This window comes from Kockovaella imperatae, assembly GCF_002102565.1.
Source record: "Kockovaella imperatae strain NRRL Y-17943 chromosome Unknown BD324scaffold_3, whole genome shotgun sequence".
In the NCBI taxonomy this organism is placed as follows: Eukaryota; Fungi; Basidiomycota; class Tremellomycetes; order Tremellales; family Cuniculitremaceae; genus Kockovaella; species Kockovaella imperatae.
The window spans coordinates 965,731-983,678 of record NW_019028943.1 but is presented as its reverse complement, the minus strand read 5'-3'; the positions used below and the strand labels follow the sequence as shown (position 1 = coordinate 983,678).

Genomic DNA, 17,948 nt, shown 5'->3' with positions numbered 1-17,948 from the left:
CAGTACACCCTCAACTTCATAACTAGTGCATTGTTTGGAGTATGTTCTATCGATTGTTGACTGCTCGTTGATTCAGATGTCATTAGTTCATGGACCTCCGCATGGTCCGCCCTCTGGAGATTCTTCGATGGTTACTTCCTTCCCATCGGGAGTCATGAGAGGATGGTAGAAAGGTTTGATCTGTGTGGCGGTCTTTGTTCAAGCACGTCAGTGTATCGTCATATCTCTCTGGCCCTGTCTTACTCACCTGAGGTACATAGTGAAATATCAAGGCCCTCCTGAACCTGTCGGTTGTCGTGTTCCCTCTGGAACCATGGACTAGACTGCCGTTGAAGAACAGGGCATCTCCGGCTCTTAGCTCGGTTTGAATGGGTGTCAAACCTGGCGGTAATTTGATCTGTCGCCTGTCAAAGGTATCTGCGGGAGCATCCTCATCGTGGCATAGGATCTCTGATCGATGAGTCCCTGGAATGACTAGCAACCCGCCGTTCTCTCCATCTGCATCATCTATCGCTATCCAACAGGCTAGACATGTCTCTGGATGAGCTTGAAGGGATCGATTATCCTGGTGCATCGCCTGTCCCCTAGCCGTCGGAGGTTTAAAGTAAAACATGGATTGAGCGCCATATGCTTCCCCTCCATCAAAGAGCTCCTTGACGATTTGAAGGATCCGCTTGTCGATGATCATACGTCTTGCGATCTCTCCAGGCGCAGTCTCTGGATGTCGATGAGGATGAACAAACCGAGGATACCGGGAGAGAATGTCATCCTTCTCAATGTGGTCATCAAAGTTCAGGTCTGTATAATGTTCAACGTGCTCTGTAAATGTCTTTTTGATCTTCTCAATCTCGTCGTGTTGCAAAAGACCAGGGACGAGAACAACACCCGTAGATTCGAACCTCTCCCTTGCGAAGCCGGGTTTGACAACTAGTTGCGCTGGAAGAGGGGAGAAAACCATGGTAAGGGGGGGGGCCAGCTGTCGCGAAATTGATCCTCTTATGTGTGTGTGACTGTCGTTGGCTCAAGTCGGCGTTTGGGAGCAGCTGCCAATGACCTGGAAGGAGACCTTTATTGTACATCTCCCACCAGCCCCGCATGGCCTCCACTCTGAGCAAAATTGGTCTTCGGAAGATCATTAACCCATCAAGGTTTGATAGCCTTTGCCAAGGTGGGGGACGGCACGACCCATGAGACGTTCTGGATCCACTCGATGGAAGACGGTCGAGGTCGATGTATTAGCTCGATGTATTAGCTCACAAGATGACGAGAGAACCGAGACACCAAGCGGCACTGCAATCACGAGGGTGAGAGCTGCCCTCAACGGTTGAGGTGCGGATCTACGTTCCGCGCAGGAGAAGCAACCGCATCGTGTCTGCATGGGGTCTGCCATGTCATGGCCTGATCCGGCTGTTTTGATAGACGGTGCAGCACAAGCTGGAAGTTCTCCGTGAGCCCAAAGACTGCCCCGTCATTCTCTGTCTCAATCATACATTATACGGTTGTCCTATAACCATCCGATAAATCCCATGGCTGACCCATCATCGGGGTCATATATGGCCCAATCTGTGCGCCTGATCGGAATTTCTCGAGATCTTCCTCGATGCTAGCCAACCCAATAGCTTTCCGCTTCTCGTTTGTCGTCTCTTCATCGAATTCAGTCTTGACGTATAGCTTCGCAGTCCCCTTTTCCATCCCTGGACCCATGATCGTCCCGTAGAGCTGAGGTTTGAGGGCCACTGCCCTTAGTCTGTCGACCATGTGTCCGTAGAGTCTAGGATTGAGCTTGTCCTCCTGGTTGACGTGATCTATATTTGACAGCTGGGTGTGTCGCCACTCGTTATCATTGTCTCCGTGGCCAAAGAGGAAGAAAAACATGATACCAGCAGTATCTCCGACATCTTTCCGTCTCGGCCATCCGTGTTCGTCAACAATCTCCCTCACACGTCGGTTGACTCGTTCCCTAAACGCATGTGCGGTCGTAATGGCGGCTGGTGGATGCTCTTCCGAGGCGACCCAGAGATCCACAATGAAGGGGTCGTAGAAACAATCACGCGTCTGAAGTACTTCTGCCTTGTACTTTGCGTAAGGCGCCTGAAGCTCCGAGTCATCTGAAGTGGCCGCATTGAATTCTGCCATCTGCTTCTGGTCGGCTTGAAACAGCTCGCTGATCTCAGCTGCCAGGTGGGCCAAGCGTGGTTCTGACATTGCTCCCGCAGCCTCTTGTGCAGACATGTTCAAGGCTCCCCGAGGAAAATGCTTTCACACTGAGCCCGGAAAAGAAACAGATCCAAAATGACCTGATCGACAGGAACGCTGACGTGGCGGCACGGGGTATTCTCGCAGAGACTGATCCTTTTTCCCGGCGCAATATCCGAAAGAGGGGGTGACTTCGACCATCGTGCAATTGGCCCAACCACCTACCTGCATTGCTGAATAAGACTGAATCCACCCAGCCGAAGGAGTTCAAGGTGACCAAGGGAGATGCACTCGGTCCCTGGTTTGACACATCCTTCTTTTTAAAAAACGTGTGCATAAGAATCGTCTCATGTACCGCCGGAAACTGAAGATCGCTGCGATAGGAAATTGACGCTATAGGATGCGGTCGATACGAAATGAGCTTGGGAAGATCAGATCAGCTCAAAAGGCTGTGTCTACTCTGCTGATGCCCCGGGAACCCCCTTTCTTCCAACGCAAGTCTATCAAAGGAAGCTTTTGAATCAGAGGACTAGGACAATGGGACGTTCAAAGACTTTCGGTAGAGCATGAACGATGATCCAAGGGAAGGGGGTGGGGGGCAGCGTCGTGCTGGGAGAAAAAAGCGCTCACCCCAAAGGAGACTTGATGGGGGAAATCCCCTGGGGATGAGCGGTATGGGCCTGTAAGGAAGAGCGAATGGAAGGGGGGGCGGGGGTTGTTGGAATGACACGAGTGTACTGATATACTTGAATGACTTCAGAGAGTCTTCTGTGAGGCTAATCCGAACCGGCCTACGGACTTCGAATCAGATCGTCAAGAGTAAAGAACCAACCACCCCGGGTCGTCAGGGGTCTTTCATCAGGGTTTTTCGAGATAATATTGAATGGGACAAGGGGACGCAAACCCCAGCTCCAAGGTCTCCATGGTATTCATCACCGGGACCAACTCCATTCGACGTCGTGAAGACCAAGCTCCCGAGGGATCTGGCGAAGATTCGTATTTCGTCTCGGACAGGTGAGTTCTGATTTCTGATCCTGGAGACCAGGCACGGTCATTAACGACACCGATACACCAGCTCACCTATTTTCTCCTACGCTAATGGCACCTCATCCTCATCATGGACAGCAGGCTATGCCATGCAGTCCGATGGCTATGATGAGACGTTACACCTGACAACCATCTCTCAGTCAACCATCATGTTCAATATGACTGGTGAGCGGTCTCTTGGGCTCCGTCCAACTAAGCGTCCAGCCTCTTCCATGACTTTTCTCATTCCGTCCTTCTACAATTGCCAAGCCACCGTCTCCATCAATGATTCTGCCACTGTCCCAGCTTGTACCAAGTCGTCTGATACAGGTGATGAGCCATTCACATTGTTCAATCTGCCTCTCGGGGTCCACAATGTCAAGTACGATACTGGTCACATCGAGCCCGGTCAACGAGTCATTTTCTGGGGGATCGATGGTATTCGACCTCCCGACACGGCTCAAATGACTAATGTGACCGTCGATGACACGTACTCGTCTGCTGATGCTGGGCCGGTCGGTATAACTTGGCAAGGTGCTTGGAATCATATCGATTCGGAGAGCGATACCAGCTTGGAGGAGCAGAACGGGCTGGGTAGTGATTTCAACAAGACCATCTCAGTTACCTCAAAGACGGGCGCGTCAGTGACCTTTTCAGGCGCAGGTGAGTTCGGCTTGAGACGATGGAGCTCATCATCAGGCTCTGCATTCTACATTTATGGCCTGGTCGGGCCAGGGTATGGGTCAGCTTCGGTAGCTTTGGACAATGAAATGGTCATGCCGAGCCTGAATCTCACAGTAGGTCAGGTTCAATTGGACCCGATCTGACTTTGCTACCAGGCACCCTGGCCGATGCCATACCAGCTTTTGTGGTTCACTACTGGCTTGAACCCCAATCAGACGCATACCGTCACCATGACGAGCTTGTCGGAGCAGAAGATGGCCATCGACTTTTTCCTCTTGTCTGCAGATCCCGTGACCCTTTCTCGAATGTGAGATCACGAGGCAGGCGCGCAAAGTGCTGATTGGCATAGCTCAACGACCGCACCTGGATCCACCGAATTCATCTCGACAACGGCAGGCAAACTCATCTGCTTTCTTCTCGCTCCGCTCATTATGCTCGTGGCGGTGGCTCTTGTCCTGTGGTGGTTCTTCGTCCGCCGAAGAGATCGTCAAGACTCCGTTCGAGGTTCTGATTCGAGCTCTCAATCTGGAATCTGGCTTCATCCTTCTCCATCGAATGAGAAGCCACCTGCCATCATGGAATTCGACAAGAACTGGTCCAATCCAAGTATAGAGATGTTTGTCTCTTACGAGCATGGCCATACTGGGTACTTCAGGACGCCCTCCAAAGCCAGTTCAGCCACTAGTGGTAGGAGCGGTAGGAGCCATCGAAGTCAAAAGAGCACGTCAAGTGGTCGCTCATATCGGTCGCATCGGACGACCACGAGTCATCACACGCAACAGTCGACGGATTCGTCCGAATGGCGACGCGTCCCCTCAGGTACAAGTGCAAGCACAAACACAAGTACAAGCACCAGCAGCGATTCGAGTCAATCTCACAGGTCGAGATCTGATCGAGAGAGTACGACGGATGATTCTCCGATGACTCCTGCACACCGTGCTCCTCCTGCCGTCCTCTTGGCTAATGTTCAAGCTCAAGCAGCAGCATTGAAGGATGACAGACCAGAAGGATGGCAGAGACCTCTCCGATCTCTGCTCGGCTCGAGCTATGCTCGGTCCGACACGGGTGATATGAAACGCCAGACGAATCTGCCACCTTATAGCGCCGGTCTCGGGACGATCGAGCAAGGTTCAGAAGGGCGAATCCAATTCACGGGAGCAGCGACTCTTCTCCCCACTGCGTCAGACGAAAAGATGGAGCATTTCAGAAGGATGCTGGCAGTGGCGGATGGATCGTCAAACACCAGCAACAGGAGTCCACCGGCTCACGTTCAAATTCATGGTCCTTCCACTGTCCACGCATCGGTACAACCCTCATCTTGTGCGCTTACTGATGACGCTCGGTTTTCCATGGCACCATGGTCTGGGATCGACAGGATGAGCTCTTTGCCACCTAGCGAGGTCATGTCAGTCTATGGACAGCCACCTTCCGAACGACGAGAGAGCAATATGACGAGCTTCACGATGCAATTGGATCCAGGGATACGTACTCCTTTGGCACTCAGACCCAGCATGTCACGGCCTACACCTAGGGTCATTACTGATCTGAGTGATAGTCGAGCCGACAGACGAAGAGATCAAGGAGAGCCACCCTCATCTCTATCCTCGGGAGCTGCGAATAGCGCTGTGCCTCTTTTGAGCCGGCACGATAGGCTCTGTGACGTCCCTGGAACATTGTACGATGTCAATCTAGAACATGATCTGGACTTGCAGCTCGCAGTGTCCGAGGAGAGGCATCAAGCGGCCGCTCAGGGACCGAGCTCGTGGCGGGGTGGTGGGAGAAATAGAAGCGGTACGATCGCGTCTTCGAGATCAGGGACGAGTATAGGGACCACAATGTCCGGCGCTAGACCTGATTCTGGACTTATACCATTTGAAGAATTTTATAGCTCTGTCAGACCGCGATAGAGTAGGATCATGTGAGATGTTTGCCGCGAATGAGATACATTTGAGCAGTGAGATGCAACCGTACAACTATGCCGCCTCGCCCTTCCTCCACTCCTCAAGGCCCACCCGTATGCGCTGGTTGATACTTTCGAGATTATCCAGTGCGGGTCTGACGTCCAGTGAGAACACGGGGTTGCCCTCTTCGTCCGGGGGAGCAGAGTAATAGTCAATGACATAACGTGTAGTGATGAGTTTTGGGGGGGTGTTCTTGTCGTTAGGTGAGGTCGGGACCGCCGGTCGAGTGACTATCCAATCATGTCGATCGAACGGCGGCTCGGTACTGCGATGATCAGCAACAGCGAGAGAAAGGGAGGACTCACTTGAACTTTGACGGGAAGATTTTGCCAGCCCACAAGTGAAGCTGAGCTTTGGGTGATAGTTCTCCAGGTCTACCTTGGAATCGCTCCAATTTTGCTTGCTCACCACTGCTCTCTGGGTAAGCTAGGGAGACTTCTCTCTCGCAAGACTTGAGAGAGGTGAAGCTAGCTCACCCTGGAAATCTCTTCTCCCACTTCATGACCTCTTGCCAAGCTTCTTCATTCAAAAAGTTGTGGATCGCCACTACCATCTCGATACTCTCTTCAGGGGTTTCCCAGCCCTTTCTCACGAGGGCGTTGTAAAATTGCTGGGGTGAAGGGTACTCCCAGACGGTACTCTCCTCGTTTGTTGCTCCTCCGATTCCGCCGAAGGCGTCACCTCCATCTTCGTTAGACTGCGGACGAGGAATAGTTGAGGCTTCCCTATCGGTCGGAAGAGCCATCTTCTGTCCCGGTTGACGGGCAGTTGAGAGGTTCAGAGGGATCGAGTTGAGCGGGTTCAGACTAGCTTTGGTATCGTGTTGGACTGGACATTTGGCACCCGTAGCTCTGGCTTGACCGGTCAAAAAGTTGGCGGGAGCAGCGGAAGAAGGTTCAGAGTGCATAGGGCATGATGGCGGAGGGCGACGAGAAGAGGATGGGACGGGTGGATGGTCGGCGGGCAGCGAGGGGACCTCGATCTTAGATGAGGATGCAGAGGAGGATGAACCAATGTTGAAGTGCATGTTGGCGAGCTGATAGTATGGTATACTGATTGACGATCGCTTTGCATGGTCTGAAAAATCTTTCATAAGGATCTCGCTTAGGAAAAATTCGGAAGCCCTCTTTGATGACGTAACAAGACCTTTCAGTTGGCTAATCTTTCGAGACGCGTCCAACACATTTTGGACATCCACCAACATCTTGTCACTCACTGATGAGCTGGAGTGAGTGGTCATTACCCCCCCGGGGAAGAGACGACGAGTGACGAAAGAGCTGAAGTTATCCTTCCAGTTTGATAAGCCATGTCAACTGCAAAGCAACGACATTATGCGGCGCTTGCCTCGCGATTACGGGCTCTGAAGACAAATTTGGCAGAATCTGAAGTTCAAATGGATGCACTCGCTAGACACTTGGATAAGATGCGACATCTGGGAGCGAATCACGCGGCACAGTGAGCTGGCATGGAAATGGTCACTTCAATGGCTGACATATCTTCTTCTCCCCCACCCCAGATTCATGGCTGTATCTCGGATACTCGATGTGGACCTCGAGAAGGAAAAGGAGCGAGTTCAAGCGGCATATGATGCGGAGGCTCAAGAACCGGAACAGGAGAGCGCATGAGGAGCTTGCTTGGGCATATGAGGCGACTGTACGAGGAGGACATTGCTTGAACGATGAACGACGACACTGTACTTGTACACAGGGAGAATGCATGATGAAATCCAGATCAACAAGAATATGTTTACGCTCCGACCTTTAATCCAGCTACATCTGGCATCTCGTCGGTCTTTTCGATGAGCTTGGTGACTTTACCAATAGCAACTGTTTTGCCTGCGAACGGATCAGTGACAATAACCACCAGGATGAACGTACCCTCATCACGCAAGGTAAATCTTCCGAGCATTTTGTAGTCTTCCCACTTTTCGATACAGATTGGAGCAGAAGTCTCGATCAAAGCAGACACCAGCATGCCGACTTTGGCGAATTGAGGTGGCTTTTTAGACTTGCGTTTAGTCTTCTTGTCATAATAGTGCAGCAGAGACTGACACTTGAGCGAGCGTCCCCGATCTCATGCACTCACGGTCAAGGTAACCTCTTCAGCCAATGTGTGGACGTGCAGCACACAAGAGTATCCGGAGCAGATGATGTTCTTGGTTTCGATGATACTGAGATCGGCTTTGAAAGCAGTGACCGTCTTGACGGGTCTTTGAGGGGATGTGAGGACGAAACCAGGAGTGATGTCCTCATCCGAGATACCTCGGATACGCAGACGAATGTTGTCTCCACAAAAGGCGTTGTCCATCTCTTCAGCCTGCTCGTTGAAGATACCTGCAACTTCGACAGATGCCTGGAATGTCAGTCGCAGCAGCGATTGTTCGTACTCACCTTGTTAGGCATGAGCATGAGCGTGTCGCCACGCTTGACCCTTCCAGATTCGATCTTGCCCATGACCATTGTACCCATTTCGTTGTATTTCTCAGAAATAGGCAACATGAATGGAGCATCAATATTTCGGTCCATGATCTGCATCTCGTCCAGATAGCCGAGCAGAGACGGTCCCCTGATGGTGAATTATAAGTGCCTGGTGCACTGACGCTCGTAACTACTCACTCATACCACGGTGCAATCTTCTTGTCCACCTTATCCTTCATATTCTCACCGATCTGCGCCGATACGGGAATGAAGGTGAGGTCAGTCTTGGGGTTGAAACCAGTCTTCTTTAAGAACGGAGTGATCTTGTCCTTGATCTCGTCGTATCTACATTTTAGCATACAAGTCGCAGAGAAGTTGACTCACCTCGCCTGATCCCACTTGACCGTCACATCGTCCATCTTATTCACGACGACAATGAGCTTATTGATACCATTGTTCTTGATCAGAACGGCGTGTTCACGCGTCTGACCATCTCGGTCGAAACCGGTCTCGAATTCACCTTTACGTGCGGAAAGTACCTGAAAATGTCAGCTCTCAAATCGCACCTGATCGACTCACCAGCAACGCCACGTCTGCTTGAGCGGCACCACTGATCATACTAGGCACATATGTCTTGTGACCTGGTGCGTCCAGAATGGTGTATCTTCTCTTGTCAGATTCAAAGTAGGCTCGTCCAACTTCGACAGTCTTTCCCTTTGCTCGCTCTTCCTTGTTGGAATCGAGTGCCCAAGACAGATACCAGGTCTCTCTTCCGGCAGCTTTGGCCTCCTGCTCGTACTTTTCCATTGTCCGTTTGTCCACTGCTCCAGTCAAATACAGTAACTGTCCACCCATTGTACTCTTTCCAGCATCGACGTGACCAGTGAAGATAATATTGAGGTGTGATTTGACGTTGGGGTCCTTGGCATCATCTCCATACAGATCCCTCATGGCTTCTGCTCCGGCTGCAGCCTGCTCCTTGTACACCGCATCCGCGTCATTCTTTGCAGCTGCTCGGGTGTAGTTTGTTGGTGTAGCAGTCCCGGAGATTTTGGCGCCGGATTTCGAGGGTGCATCGGACCCGGAAGCATCGGCAGCAGCGGCCGCACGAGGCGCTGCTGATGCAGACTCGGCCACAGTGGAAGAGGGTCCAGAAGCTGGAGCAGGGGTAGGGGTAGGGGCAGGGGCAGAGTCAGGTACAGCTTCTGCCTTGACCGGTGCGGAGGGTTCCGCCCAATCATCCTCGTCCTTGTCCTCGCCTGTTGGCTCTGCCTTCTCCTTCTTCGTCTCGTTGGCCTCCTTCTTCGGCTCCGCAGGATCCTTCGACTCAGTCTTCGACCCAATGCTCAGTGACGGGGCAGCTTTCGGAGCACCTCCTATGCTGAGCGAGGGGGCAGCTTTAGGAGCTCCCCCTCCGATGCTTAATGATGGCGCAGCTTTGGGAGCTCCACCGCCAATGCTCAGTGACGGGGCTGCTTTCGGTGCGCCACCTCCAATGCTCAGTGATGGAGCTGCTTTTGGCGCACCACCACCTCCAATGCTGAATGAGACTGGTTTTCCAGCAGGAACAGAACTTGACGGCGCAGCATTGGAAGTACCAAGGTTGGGGGGTTGAAAGCCTTGGACTTGGCGAGCAGGAGGTTGATAGGCTCGCGATGGAGGGACATAAGCCTGTTGTTGAGGTTGCTGTCCTTGGTAATATCCGCCCTGCTGACCTTGACCGTACTGTTGATATGTCCCATAAGATTGCTGTTGTTGACCATAGTATTGCTGAGGCTGTTGACCGTACATTGCATAAGGGTCATACTGTCCCTGTTGCTGTTGCTGCTGCTGCTGCTGCTGCTGCTGCTGCTGTTGCTGCTGATTGCGAGGAATGAAGGCTTGTTGACCTGGTCGGAACTCGAAAGCTCCAGGGTTGAAAGGCGGTTGGCCACCTGACATTGTGTATAGAAGTGAATACTGTCCAAGGTGTACAAGGGTGAGCAAGGCTCTTCAGTGGCAACGTCTTGACCTCTTTGTAGCAGCAGCAAAGCAGAGTTGAGTTGAAACTCGCAAAATCTCAGTCCCGAGTCAGAAAAATTGACACGTCATGATCTCAAGTTTCGGTACGTACCGAGTGAAGTAGCGAGTGATCGTGACGAGCTGCTCGACGACCGGGGGAGACTCCAAGAGACTTACTTGCCTCCAACATTTGTATGCGGGCTCTGGCTTCTTTGGTCTACAGAAGAGCGCTTATTTCACCCCAACTGACCACTCGTTCCTGTCGCACCATGTCAGTCGCTGAATTCGTTGCTGCCGCCACAAAGGCAGAGCCATCCCTAGCTGGCGAGAACGACAAGGCCAAAGCAGAGATCTCAAAGTTGGAATCTCAGACGGAGAGCATGGCAGCGGATCTCAAGGTGAGAGTATATGACAAGGCCGAAGAGCTGACGGAACAGTCTCTGAACGACAAGCTTACGCCTTTGACGTACCTCTATGAAAACGCTCCATCATCAGCAGACGTTTCGCTCTACTGCCATCTCCACCAACCTATCGTGGGTCTTTCATACCTTGTCCCTTATAGACTCGACTGACCGTTGAATCAGTCTTCCAATCCCGAATTCAGCTCCATACCCTCTGTGCTTCGATACTTTCTCCAGATTCAATCCCTTCCTCCAACCGAGTCAGCCCACAAGCAATTCCCGAACTCTTTCCCTCCTCTCGACATCGATATCTCCAAACTTCCCATACCGCCTCGTCAAGTCGTAGAAGCGGTCAAGAAGGAGAAGAAGCCCAAGGCGGATGCATCTGCGGCGGCTTCAGCGCAAGAAGGTGTGTTCGGTGCTGCCGTTGCTGCCGCTTCTTCAGTGGCTGCGACCGCCGCTGCGGTCGTCGGTTCAGCAGTCGAGACCGTCAAGAGTGCAGCGGGTGTAGAGGATGGAAACAGCAAGAAAAAAGAGAAAAAGGAGAAGAAGGAGAAGCCTGCAAAGGTTCAACCTGCCAAAGCTGAACCTTTGGCCCCTATGCCCAGTATGATTGACATGCGAGTCGGCAAGGTTTTGGACGGTGAGACGAGTCAAGGCGGGGGTAATTATGCTGATAATTGGTAGTCAAAAAGCACCCGGATGCCGAGTCGCTGTATGTTGAGCAGATTGATGTTGGAGAGGCAGAACCGAGGACTGTATGCTCAGGTCTTGTCAAGTACATGAAGGAGGAGCAAATCCAAGGCGCGACCATCATTGTCATTGTGAGCTGGCCCGCCATCTTATGTGAGGACTGTCCTGAACCGTGACTCAGTGCAACTTGAAACCAGTCACTATGCGTGGAGTCAAATCGTACGCCATGCTCTTGTGCGCGTCGTCCAAGGACGGTAAAGACGAAGGTGGAATGGAATTCGTTCTGCCGCCAGAGGGCAGTCAACCTGGAGAGAGGATTTACTTCGAAGGAGAGAAATATGAGAGTGAGACATGAGCCGATAGGCACAAGCTGACGCGCAGATGAAAAGCCAGAGGAACAGCTCAACCCGAAGAAGAAGATCTTTGAGACTATTCAACCCGTGAGTCACAACTCAACATTCGAGCTGATGGGTCATTCAGGGCTTTACCACGCTCGACACCCGAGAAGCAGCTTGGATCGATCCCGAGACCAAATCTGTGCACAAGATCAGGACAAAGGACGGCGTGTGCAGAGCTCCTTCATTGGTCGGTGCCAGCCTCTCATGATCATGTCTATATGCATAACATCTAATCGACGTCCTGGACCCCACTGTAAGTGTCCAATTGCTCGGTGGCACCTTGCCAGTCAATGGTGCCCTTGACCAATTGATCGACGACGGAGATGACAGTGTCGATGGGACCGATGAGTTGAGCCGTAGAGTCTCGTTCGCGCAAAGTAATTGTGCCATTTTTGAGCGCTATACGTCAGTCTCGGAAAGTGAACACACGACTCACAGGCAAAGTCCACTGTGCACCCGAACGGTGTACCGAGTTCATCGTTTCGAGCGTACTTCTTGCCGATGGAGGCGCTCGAGTCGTCGACACGGCTCGAGACACCGATTCGACGGAGTTTGCGGGCTGTCGTCAACCAGCGTCACGGCGGGGCGCAGACTCACAGATATCATGGATAAGAACTCGAAGCTGAGGATCTTGACTCAGACACACAATCAAGCATTTGATCGGCGCCACGACAGAGGGAAGGGAGAGGACCTTGGCGTGAGTGTGACACGCAGATAGTGACTTACACCTCGTGCCTTGTCCTGCTCACGAGCCCAGAATGAGTGCTCGAGCAGGGAGTAAAGGATTCGACCGATTCCGAAGGAAGGCTCAATGACGTTGGGAATGAATTCACGGACTGAAGTTTGAGTGATATTCATATAAGACAGACTCACTATGCTCTGTAACGGTGATCGGGTTGATCGAGAGAAGGTCGGAAGTGACTTCATAAGTCTTGCCATCGGGACCCTGAACCTTGGCCGAGCTGAAATGTTAGCCTGGTCCAGAATAAATCACCGCCCACCCGTTCTTCTCCAAGTCGTCTTTGACGACCTGAAGTTGCTCCTTCTCCATGGTCGACAGGTGCTCCTTGAGCATTCCAGCGTCTTTCCGGAATTGCAATCCGAATGCTTTGGCCTCAAACACGCATTCGAGCTTGTCGACGACGCGAGGTTCGGGCAAGCTCTGTTGCACACGAAGTGGCTGCTTTGTCTTCTTGGAGTGAACTGTCAAGTCGTACGCTGATCTGTCGGCACATCCTACACATTCGATCCATCCGAAAGATGATTGGATTTCAAAGTCCCAGCAATCCTGGAGGGATCAGCAAAGAGCGGTACCAATCAGACTCACTGCAGCGTAGTGTGCCATTTCATTGGCCATGTGTTGACGGCATCTCAGTCTAGTCGGGTCGATACCGATCTTTTCGAGGAACAGTTGTGTCCTCGCAAGGAAGTAACCAAGCGTCTCGTTGTCGATGATTTTCTACCCGTCAATAACTCGCTCAGTATCTGATCCTACCTGTCCGACGGCATCACCAACGGTCATGGAGGTCAAGTCGGTCTTGCCTTCCTGCTGAACATCTTTCGGCAGCAGCGCTAATTTGACACTCTTGACTTCATTGAATCTCGCATGACGCTTATCGGTAGGGTCGACATAGTGCTCAATTTCCGCCATGGTGAATTCTCTGACTCGCAAAAGACCTTGTCTCGGGGCGATCTCGTTCCTAAACGATTTACCGATCTGAGCAGAGGCGAAGGGAACTCGACCATTGTTGAACTCGAGAAGACGAGCAAAGTTGACAAAGTGACCTTGGGCAGTCTCAGGGCGAAGATAGCTAGGAGGTCAGGCAAATGACAAGTCTTTTCACAACTCACCCCTTGACTTGACCAGTGGGACCAATGTTACTCTCAAACATCAAGTTGAATTCGACTGGCTCTGTCATGTCATTCCCAGTCTCTGGGTTCACAATCTTGTGCTTTTTCATCAATTCGCCAAGCTCTGGTCCAGTATAGTTATCAATCTGAGCCAAGAGACTCTCGTATTCCTCGACGACAGAATCTTCAAGTTTGATAGCGACGTGCTTGACCTTTTTCTTCTTCTTCTTTTTGTCGCCTTCCTCTTCCGCAGGTTGTTCCGTGACACCTCGAGCCTCTTTGTCGCCTTTCAACCTCGCTTCAATGACTGCTTCGACGAGGTGATCCGCTCGGAAAATCTCCCCAGTCTTGGAGTCTTTGACCATCCAGTCGGCGAACCTGATGCCGAGTCAGTGGAATGTCCACTCTTCCTGCTTTACTCACTTGTCAACGTGACCTGAAGTCTTGAGAACATCAGACAACGTCATGATGGTCGTATCGAGCTCCAGCATATCCTCTTCGATGATATAGTGTTTTCGCCAGACGTCCAGAATGTTTGCCTGCAGAGCAGATCCAGGTGGACCATAGTCGTATAGTCCAGCGACACCGCCATAGATTTCAAAAGAAGGAATGAAGAAGAATCGTCGAGATAGAATGGCGTCAAAGTCATTCTTGTCAAACGCGTGAGCCGTCTTGTTCAACGGCTGAGTGAAATCATTGGGACTCGAATTTGAAGCTGCTGCGGCAGAAGACATGATACTGAATGTTCTTGAGAATGGACGGACAAGAGATGAATACGGTCTTATCCTCATGTAAGAGGGTTGATGCCAGATGCGCCCGACTCGAAATTTCAACTCTGAAACGTAGAGTCTCGTTGACCTGGGGTAACTCTTTTTTTTTTGGTCCCGTCGATGCCCCCCCCCCCTCAGCATTTTGACCACGACTTGGTCAAGAATCTGTTGTACCGAATGATGCTCCACACGGGTTCGCTCTTTCAACATTGATACATAATGTACATTCTTCCCAGCGATCGCCTAAAAAAACCGCTGTAATGCCACACAACGTCGGGATGGGGATATATGCCAGGTAGACCGAGATGAGACAGTGTCTTTGCCAAAATGAGCGTTCGAAGAGTCATGGGTCGATTGATTTAGTTGAGCCAAGTCAGGCTTGGAAGCGGGATCGTGCGTCGCGGCACGCACATTTGCGCATTGTCGCTCGGCAGACGCGACCTCGAGGCTGCCCAAGCAAGAAATGTTGATACATTGCCTATTCTTGCGTGGGCCTCTCGTTAAGATTATGTAGGAGTGTCGAAAGACATCTGCGGGTGACCATATCGCCTTTGAGCAGTCCAGCAAACGTGTTATCTTTGAGAGCCTCGGGCAAGCAAGCGCGGAGGGCTTCACGGGCTCTGCTCCGCCAGTAAGCCAAACTGCGTCCTCGCCTACCCCTGTGTGACTCACCTCGGATTATCACTCATCCTCAGATAACACCTCACGACGTGCTTTAGCAGCCTGACCGCTTGACTCTCCACTAGAGCTTGGACCATATTGGCCAGGACGGCCCCGACCGCATAGAATCGTTCATAAGTCTGGCAGATGTACTGCAGACCCAGATCGTCGAGGAGGATCTTCTGCACAATGAAGATGGCTACTGTCTTGGAGAGCTCCGATCCAGTCTCCATGATTCGGAGGCACAGAGGAATGATCTCGGTCGAGAGGAGAAAGTTGATGACATCGGAGTTCTCGTTTTGCTAATTCGTCAGCCTGATACCCCATGGGCTCGCTCACCTTGACCAGTGCACCAATGACGCCGAGTGAGGTGAGTCTGAGGTACTCAAACGGTCTGGTCTTGGAAGTTGTGTTAAGGAAAGGATACAGGAACAGGGGGATGTGAGCTGGGATTCGTCAGTTGAGATGCAGAGGAGGGTATCGCACCGTTTAGGAATAGACTCCTGGTCTCTGAATGACTGGCGACGCATTGGAGCAGGGCCAAAGCGTTACAGACGCGATTCGAAGCATGGGCCGTGAGACTAGGCGGCGACAGAGCTGGGTAAACGTTGACGATCTCTAGCAGAAGCGACGACATGATACCTGAAGGGGTGAGTACAGAGGTATCGGCGGATCACTCACCGAAACCACCCCAAAGGACCAGAGCCAGATCCTCATACATTTCCCTCTTCTTACTCAGCTCCAGCAACGCCGTCTCTCTCGTCTCTGGATCCAAAAGCTCTGTGATGAGCATGTATATTTTTTCCTCTTCAGATCCAGCAGGGGGTGCCGATCCTGATGGCAGCAAGAGCAACTTGCCAGCACCTCCAGGCGCACCGCTCCCTTGTCCAAGTACACTAGACATATTGATCCCGCCTGGATTGACATTGCCCCCAGCACCACCAGACCCATTCCTATCGCCTCCATAGGGTGTCGGCGCGGGTGGATTGTTCAGGTGCTGAGCGAGATTGTTCAACAACAAATTCGATTGACCAGGTTGAGGCGTTGTACTTTTCCCTGGAGGTCTTAGACCACCCGGAGTCGGTCCACCAGATCCAAGAGCGGAAGAGGTGGAGAGGAATGGGGAGGCTCCAGGTCCAGATCCATATGGGTTCGGATTTGAAGACCCTAGATTGCCATCACGAGAAGGCGCTCTTCGGGATTGCTGCTGCTGCTGTTGTTGTTGGCCTCCAAGGGCATGAGATTGTGATGCTCCGTGCCCATGTGAGGGTTTAGATGATCCTTGATGAGGACCAGTTGATTGGTCATGATACATATAGCCGGACGAATTGGGAGGAGCAAGTGATTGACCGATCGAGGAAGTGGATGAAGTGTATTGATGATGACCCCATGCGTCGGGGTTTTCAAGCGTCGGAGACGCTGATGGTGGGCGATGGGCGAACATGATGAGACGTCAAGGATGAGATGAGAGGGAAGTGAGAATGGAGAGGGAATCACTCGTATGCGATCCCTCACTGACCGCGCAGTGGCTGCCTTAGGCGATGTATTGTGGTGAACAGAGTGAAAGCGTCTGAGAAGAAAGCAGCGAGTGGACGTCGTGCCGCGGATTTGAGTTTTTGCCGGTTAATACAGGCAAGAGTGGCAGCACTGCACTCACAGAGTGGCACAATGTGGAATGAAATGCATACGGTGTGTGCTCTCGTATTGATATGTCTTGTTTGTCTACTCCTACATACATCTACAGTTGATGGCTGGGGTTGGGTTGCTTTGTCTGCTGGAGATGAATATCCACAATGTGAAGGATGGTGAACATATGCGGCAAATGTCGTGGTATTTACAAGGAAGTGAGGTCCGAAATCGAATGAATATCAAATGCTCGGTATGTTCAGGGTTGTAGGTCGTGATCGGGCCAGCCCTCTCGTCTTTGCTGCCTCAGAGACAGCATCTACCAAGTATCTGGGACAGCCCTAGACAGAAACGGCATGCCCTACTGCCTCGCGAGCTCGCTCGAGGTGAGTTTGAGTTCGAAACTGGTCTTAAATGACTTGGACGGGACGATCAACTTTTGACCTCCCTTTTTCTTGCCCATGCCCGCATGAGGGACATCTGTACCATTGGCCATCTTTGCAAACAGGGCGCGAGCGAGAGGTTGCGCTTTGGGTAGAGCTCCAACGCCTAGGGGTGGGAAAGGACTGCAGGTGTTGGTGCTGGGAGTGAGGGGTGAGAGCCCTCGAGGACGCGTACGAGGTTGCGTAGGTGCTTGCATGGTGGTCGTGGAGTGAGCACAGGGTCGAGCGTAGATCGAGGGTGAAAGACGGGTCACGGAGGATGCGGAGAGTTTGGATGCTGTCCGCGAGGTCGAGGCGTGAGGAGGGGCAGGGAGTAGTGAGTTTGAAGGCGAGGGCAGCGTGGCGGGTGATTCCATCTCGGGTGATGAAGAGAGGGGAGAGGATCCAGATTCCTCTGAGCTGCGAGCCTCGTCGTTGTCCATGTCGTGATCGTCGATTTGACGAGGATAAGAGACCAAGTCGAGGGACATGCTCTTCAGGTGAAAGTGAGTGAGTAGCCTAGCGAGTAGCCTAGCGAGGCCAGAAGTAGCGTAGAAGCAAGGGAGTGACTGATCAAAGGATGGCCAGCCAAGAGATGAGAGACACTTCCTATCCGTCTCGGGTGAAGGGGGATCGAGCTGTGGCACGAATGGTCACGCGAGACAAGTCGATCTCTTGGGTTGTAGATAGTATAATATAATATCCTTGGGGATACGAGGTCCGTGTGTCGGAGAGAAGACAGCCAGTTGTCAACAGGAATGTTGGGATGCGTCGGTCCTATCCAAGGATGTTTCTCAAGTCGTGAAAAGGAGGAGGTGAGAGGATGAGGATGAAAGAGAGAG

At 52.0% G+C, this 17,948-nt stretch overlaps 10 protein-coding genes across 10 annotated transcripts; 3 read left to right on the top strand and 7 right to left on the bottom strand.

Annotated features, from left to right (window-relative positions):
* Positions 1-87: 87 nt before the first annotated feature.
* Positions 88-958, bottom strand: BD324DRAFT_649310 (phytanoyl-CoA dioxygenase family protein; the record flags this gene model as incomplete). Its single annotated transcript, XM_022017970.1, has 2 exons — positions 88-192; positions 248-958. 2 exons carry the CDS (start codon positions 956-958, stop codon positions 88-90), a joined length of 816 nt encoding a protein of 271 aa, XP_021873089.1.
* A 515-nt stretch (positions 959-1,473) lies between these two features.
* BD324DRAFT_618894 (hypothetical protein) lies at positions 1,474-2,283 on the bottom strand. Its single transcript, XM_022015093.1, has one exon. It carries the CDS (start codon positions 2,230-2,232, stop codon positions 1,492-1,494), a length of 741 nt encoding a protein of 246 aa, XP_021873088.1. The 5' UTR covers positions 2,233-2,283; the 3' UTR covers positions 1,474-1,491.
* Positions 2,284-3,118: 835 nt separating this feature from the next.
* Positions 3,119-5,813, top strand: BD324DRAFT_649308 (hypothetical protein; the record flags this gene model as incomplete). The annotated part of the gene is made up of 6 exons (XM_022017969.1): positions 3,119-3,210; positions 3,272-3,408; positions 3,448-3,885; positions 3,922-4,019; positions 4,062-4,213; positions 4,256-5,813. 6 exons carry the CDS (start codon positions 3,119-3,121, stop codon positions 5,811-5,813), a joined length of 2,475 nt encoding a protein of 824 aa, XP_021873087.1.
* Positions 5,814-5,835: 22 nt separating this feature from the next.
* On the bottom strand, positions 5,836-6,933 carry BD324DRAFT_618876 (cytochrome c/c1 heme-lyase). The gene is made up of 3 exons (XM_022015092.1): positions 6,344-6,933; positions 6,173-6,277; positions 5,836-6,132 (listed from the first exon to the last, which is right to left on the bottom strand). The coding sequence occupies exons 1-3, from the start codon at positions 6,892-6,894 to the stop codon at positions 5,880-5,882; spliced, it is 909 nt and encodes a 302-aa protein (XP_021873086.1). The 5' UTR covers positions 6,895-6,933; the 3' UTR covers positions 5,836-5,879.
* A 240-nt stretch (positions 6,934-7,173) lies between these two features.
* On the top strand, positions 7,174-7,492 carry BD324DRAFT_649306 (hypothetical protein; the record flags this gene model as incomplete). Its single annotated transcript, XM_022017968.1, has 2 exons — positions 7,174-7,322; positions 7,384-7,492. 2 exons carry the CDS (start codon positions 7,174-7,176, stop codon positions 7,490-7,492), a joined length of 258 nt encoding a protein of 85 aa, XP_021873085.1.
* A 68-nt stretch (positions 7,493-7,560) lies between these two features.
* On the bottom strand, positions 7,561-10,306 carry BD324DRAFT_598559 (P-loop containing nucleoside triphosphate hydrolase protein). Its single transcript, XM_022013892.1, has 7 exons — positions 8,864-10,306; positions 8,669-8,823; positions 8,483-8,629; positions 8,258-8,432; positions 7,953-8,219; positions 7,745-7,913; positions 7,561-7,702 (listed from the first exon to the last, which is right to left on the bottom strand). Exons 1-7 carry the CDS (start codon positions 10,223-10,225, stop codon positions 7,614-7,616), a joined length of 2,364 nt encoding a protein of 787 aa, XP_021873084.1. The 5' UTR covers positions 10,226-10,306; the 3' UTR covers positions 7,561-7,613.
* A 248-nt stretch (positions 10,307-10,554) lies between these two features.
* Positions 10,555-11,985, top strand: BD324DRAFT_649304 (hypothetical protein; the record flags this gene model as incomplete). The annotated part of the gene is made up of 7 exons (XM_022017967.1): positions 10,555-10,683; positions 10,723-10,818; positions 10,870-11,329; positions 11,374-11,510; positions 11,561-11,723; positions 11,761-11,819; positions 11,860-11,985. 7 exons carry the CDS (start codon positions 10,555-10,557, stop codon positions 11,983-11,985), a joined length of 1,170 nt encoding a protein of 389 aa, XP_021873083.1.
* BD324DRAFT_618870 (hypothetical protein) lies at positions 11,977-14,445 on the bottom strand. Its single transcript, XM_022015091.1, has 10 exons — positions 14,052-14,445; positions 13,629-14,006; positions 13,273-13,588; positions 13,105-13,236; positions 12,779-13,065; positions 12,651-12,739; positions 12,504-12,613; positions 12,375-12,468; positions 12,214-12,336; positions 11,977-12,176 (listed from the first exon to the last, which is right to left on the bottom strand). Exons 1-10 carry the CDS (start codon positions 14,417-14,419, stop codon positions 12,007-12,009), a joined length of 2,067 nt encoding a protein of 688 aa, XP_021873082.1. The 5' UTR covers positions 14,420-14,445; the 3' UTR covers positions 11,977-12,006.
* A 149-nt stretch (positions 14,446-14,594) lies between these two features.
* BD324DRAFT_618868 (hypothetical protein) lies at positions 14,595-16,267 on the bottom strand. Its single transcript, XM_022015090.1, has 5 exons — positions 15,740-16,267; positions 15,545-15,700; positions 15,398-15,504; positions 15,071-15,360; positions 14,595-15,018 (listed from the first exon to the last, which is right to left on the bottom strand). Exons 1-5 carry the CDS (start codon positions 15,960-15,962, stop codon positions 14,877-14,879), a joined length of 918 nt encoding a protein of 305 aa, XP_021873081.1. The 5' UTR covers positions 15,963-16,267; the 3' UTR covers positions 14,595-14,876.
* Positions 16,268-16,711: 444 nt separating this feature from the next.
* Positions 16,712-17,740, bottom strand: BD324DRAFT_318225 (hypothetical protein). The gene has a single exon (XM_022012473.1). It carries the CDS (start codon positions 17,595-17,597, stop codon positions 17,046-17,048), a length of 552 nt encoding a protein of 183 aa, XP_021873080.1. The 5' UTR covers positions 17,598-17,740; the 3' UTR covers positions 16,712-17,045.
* Positions 17,741-17,948: the final 208 nt, after the last annotated feature.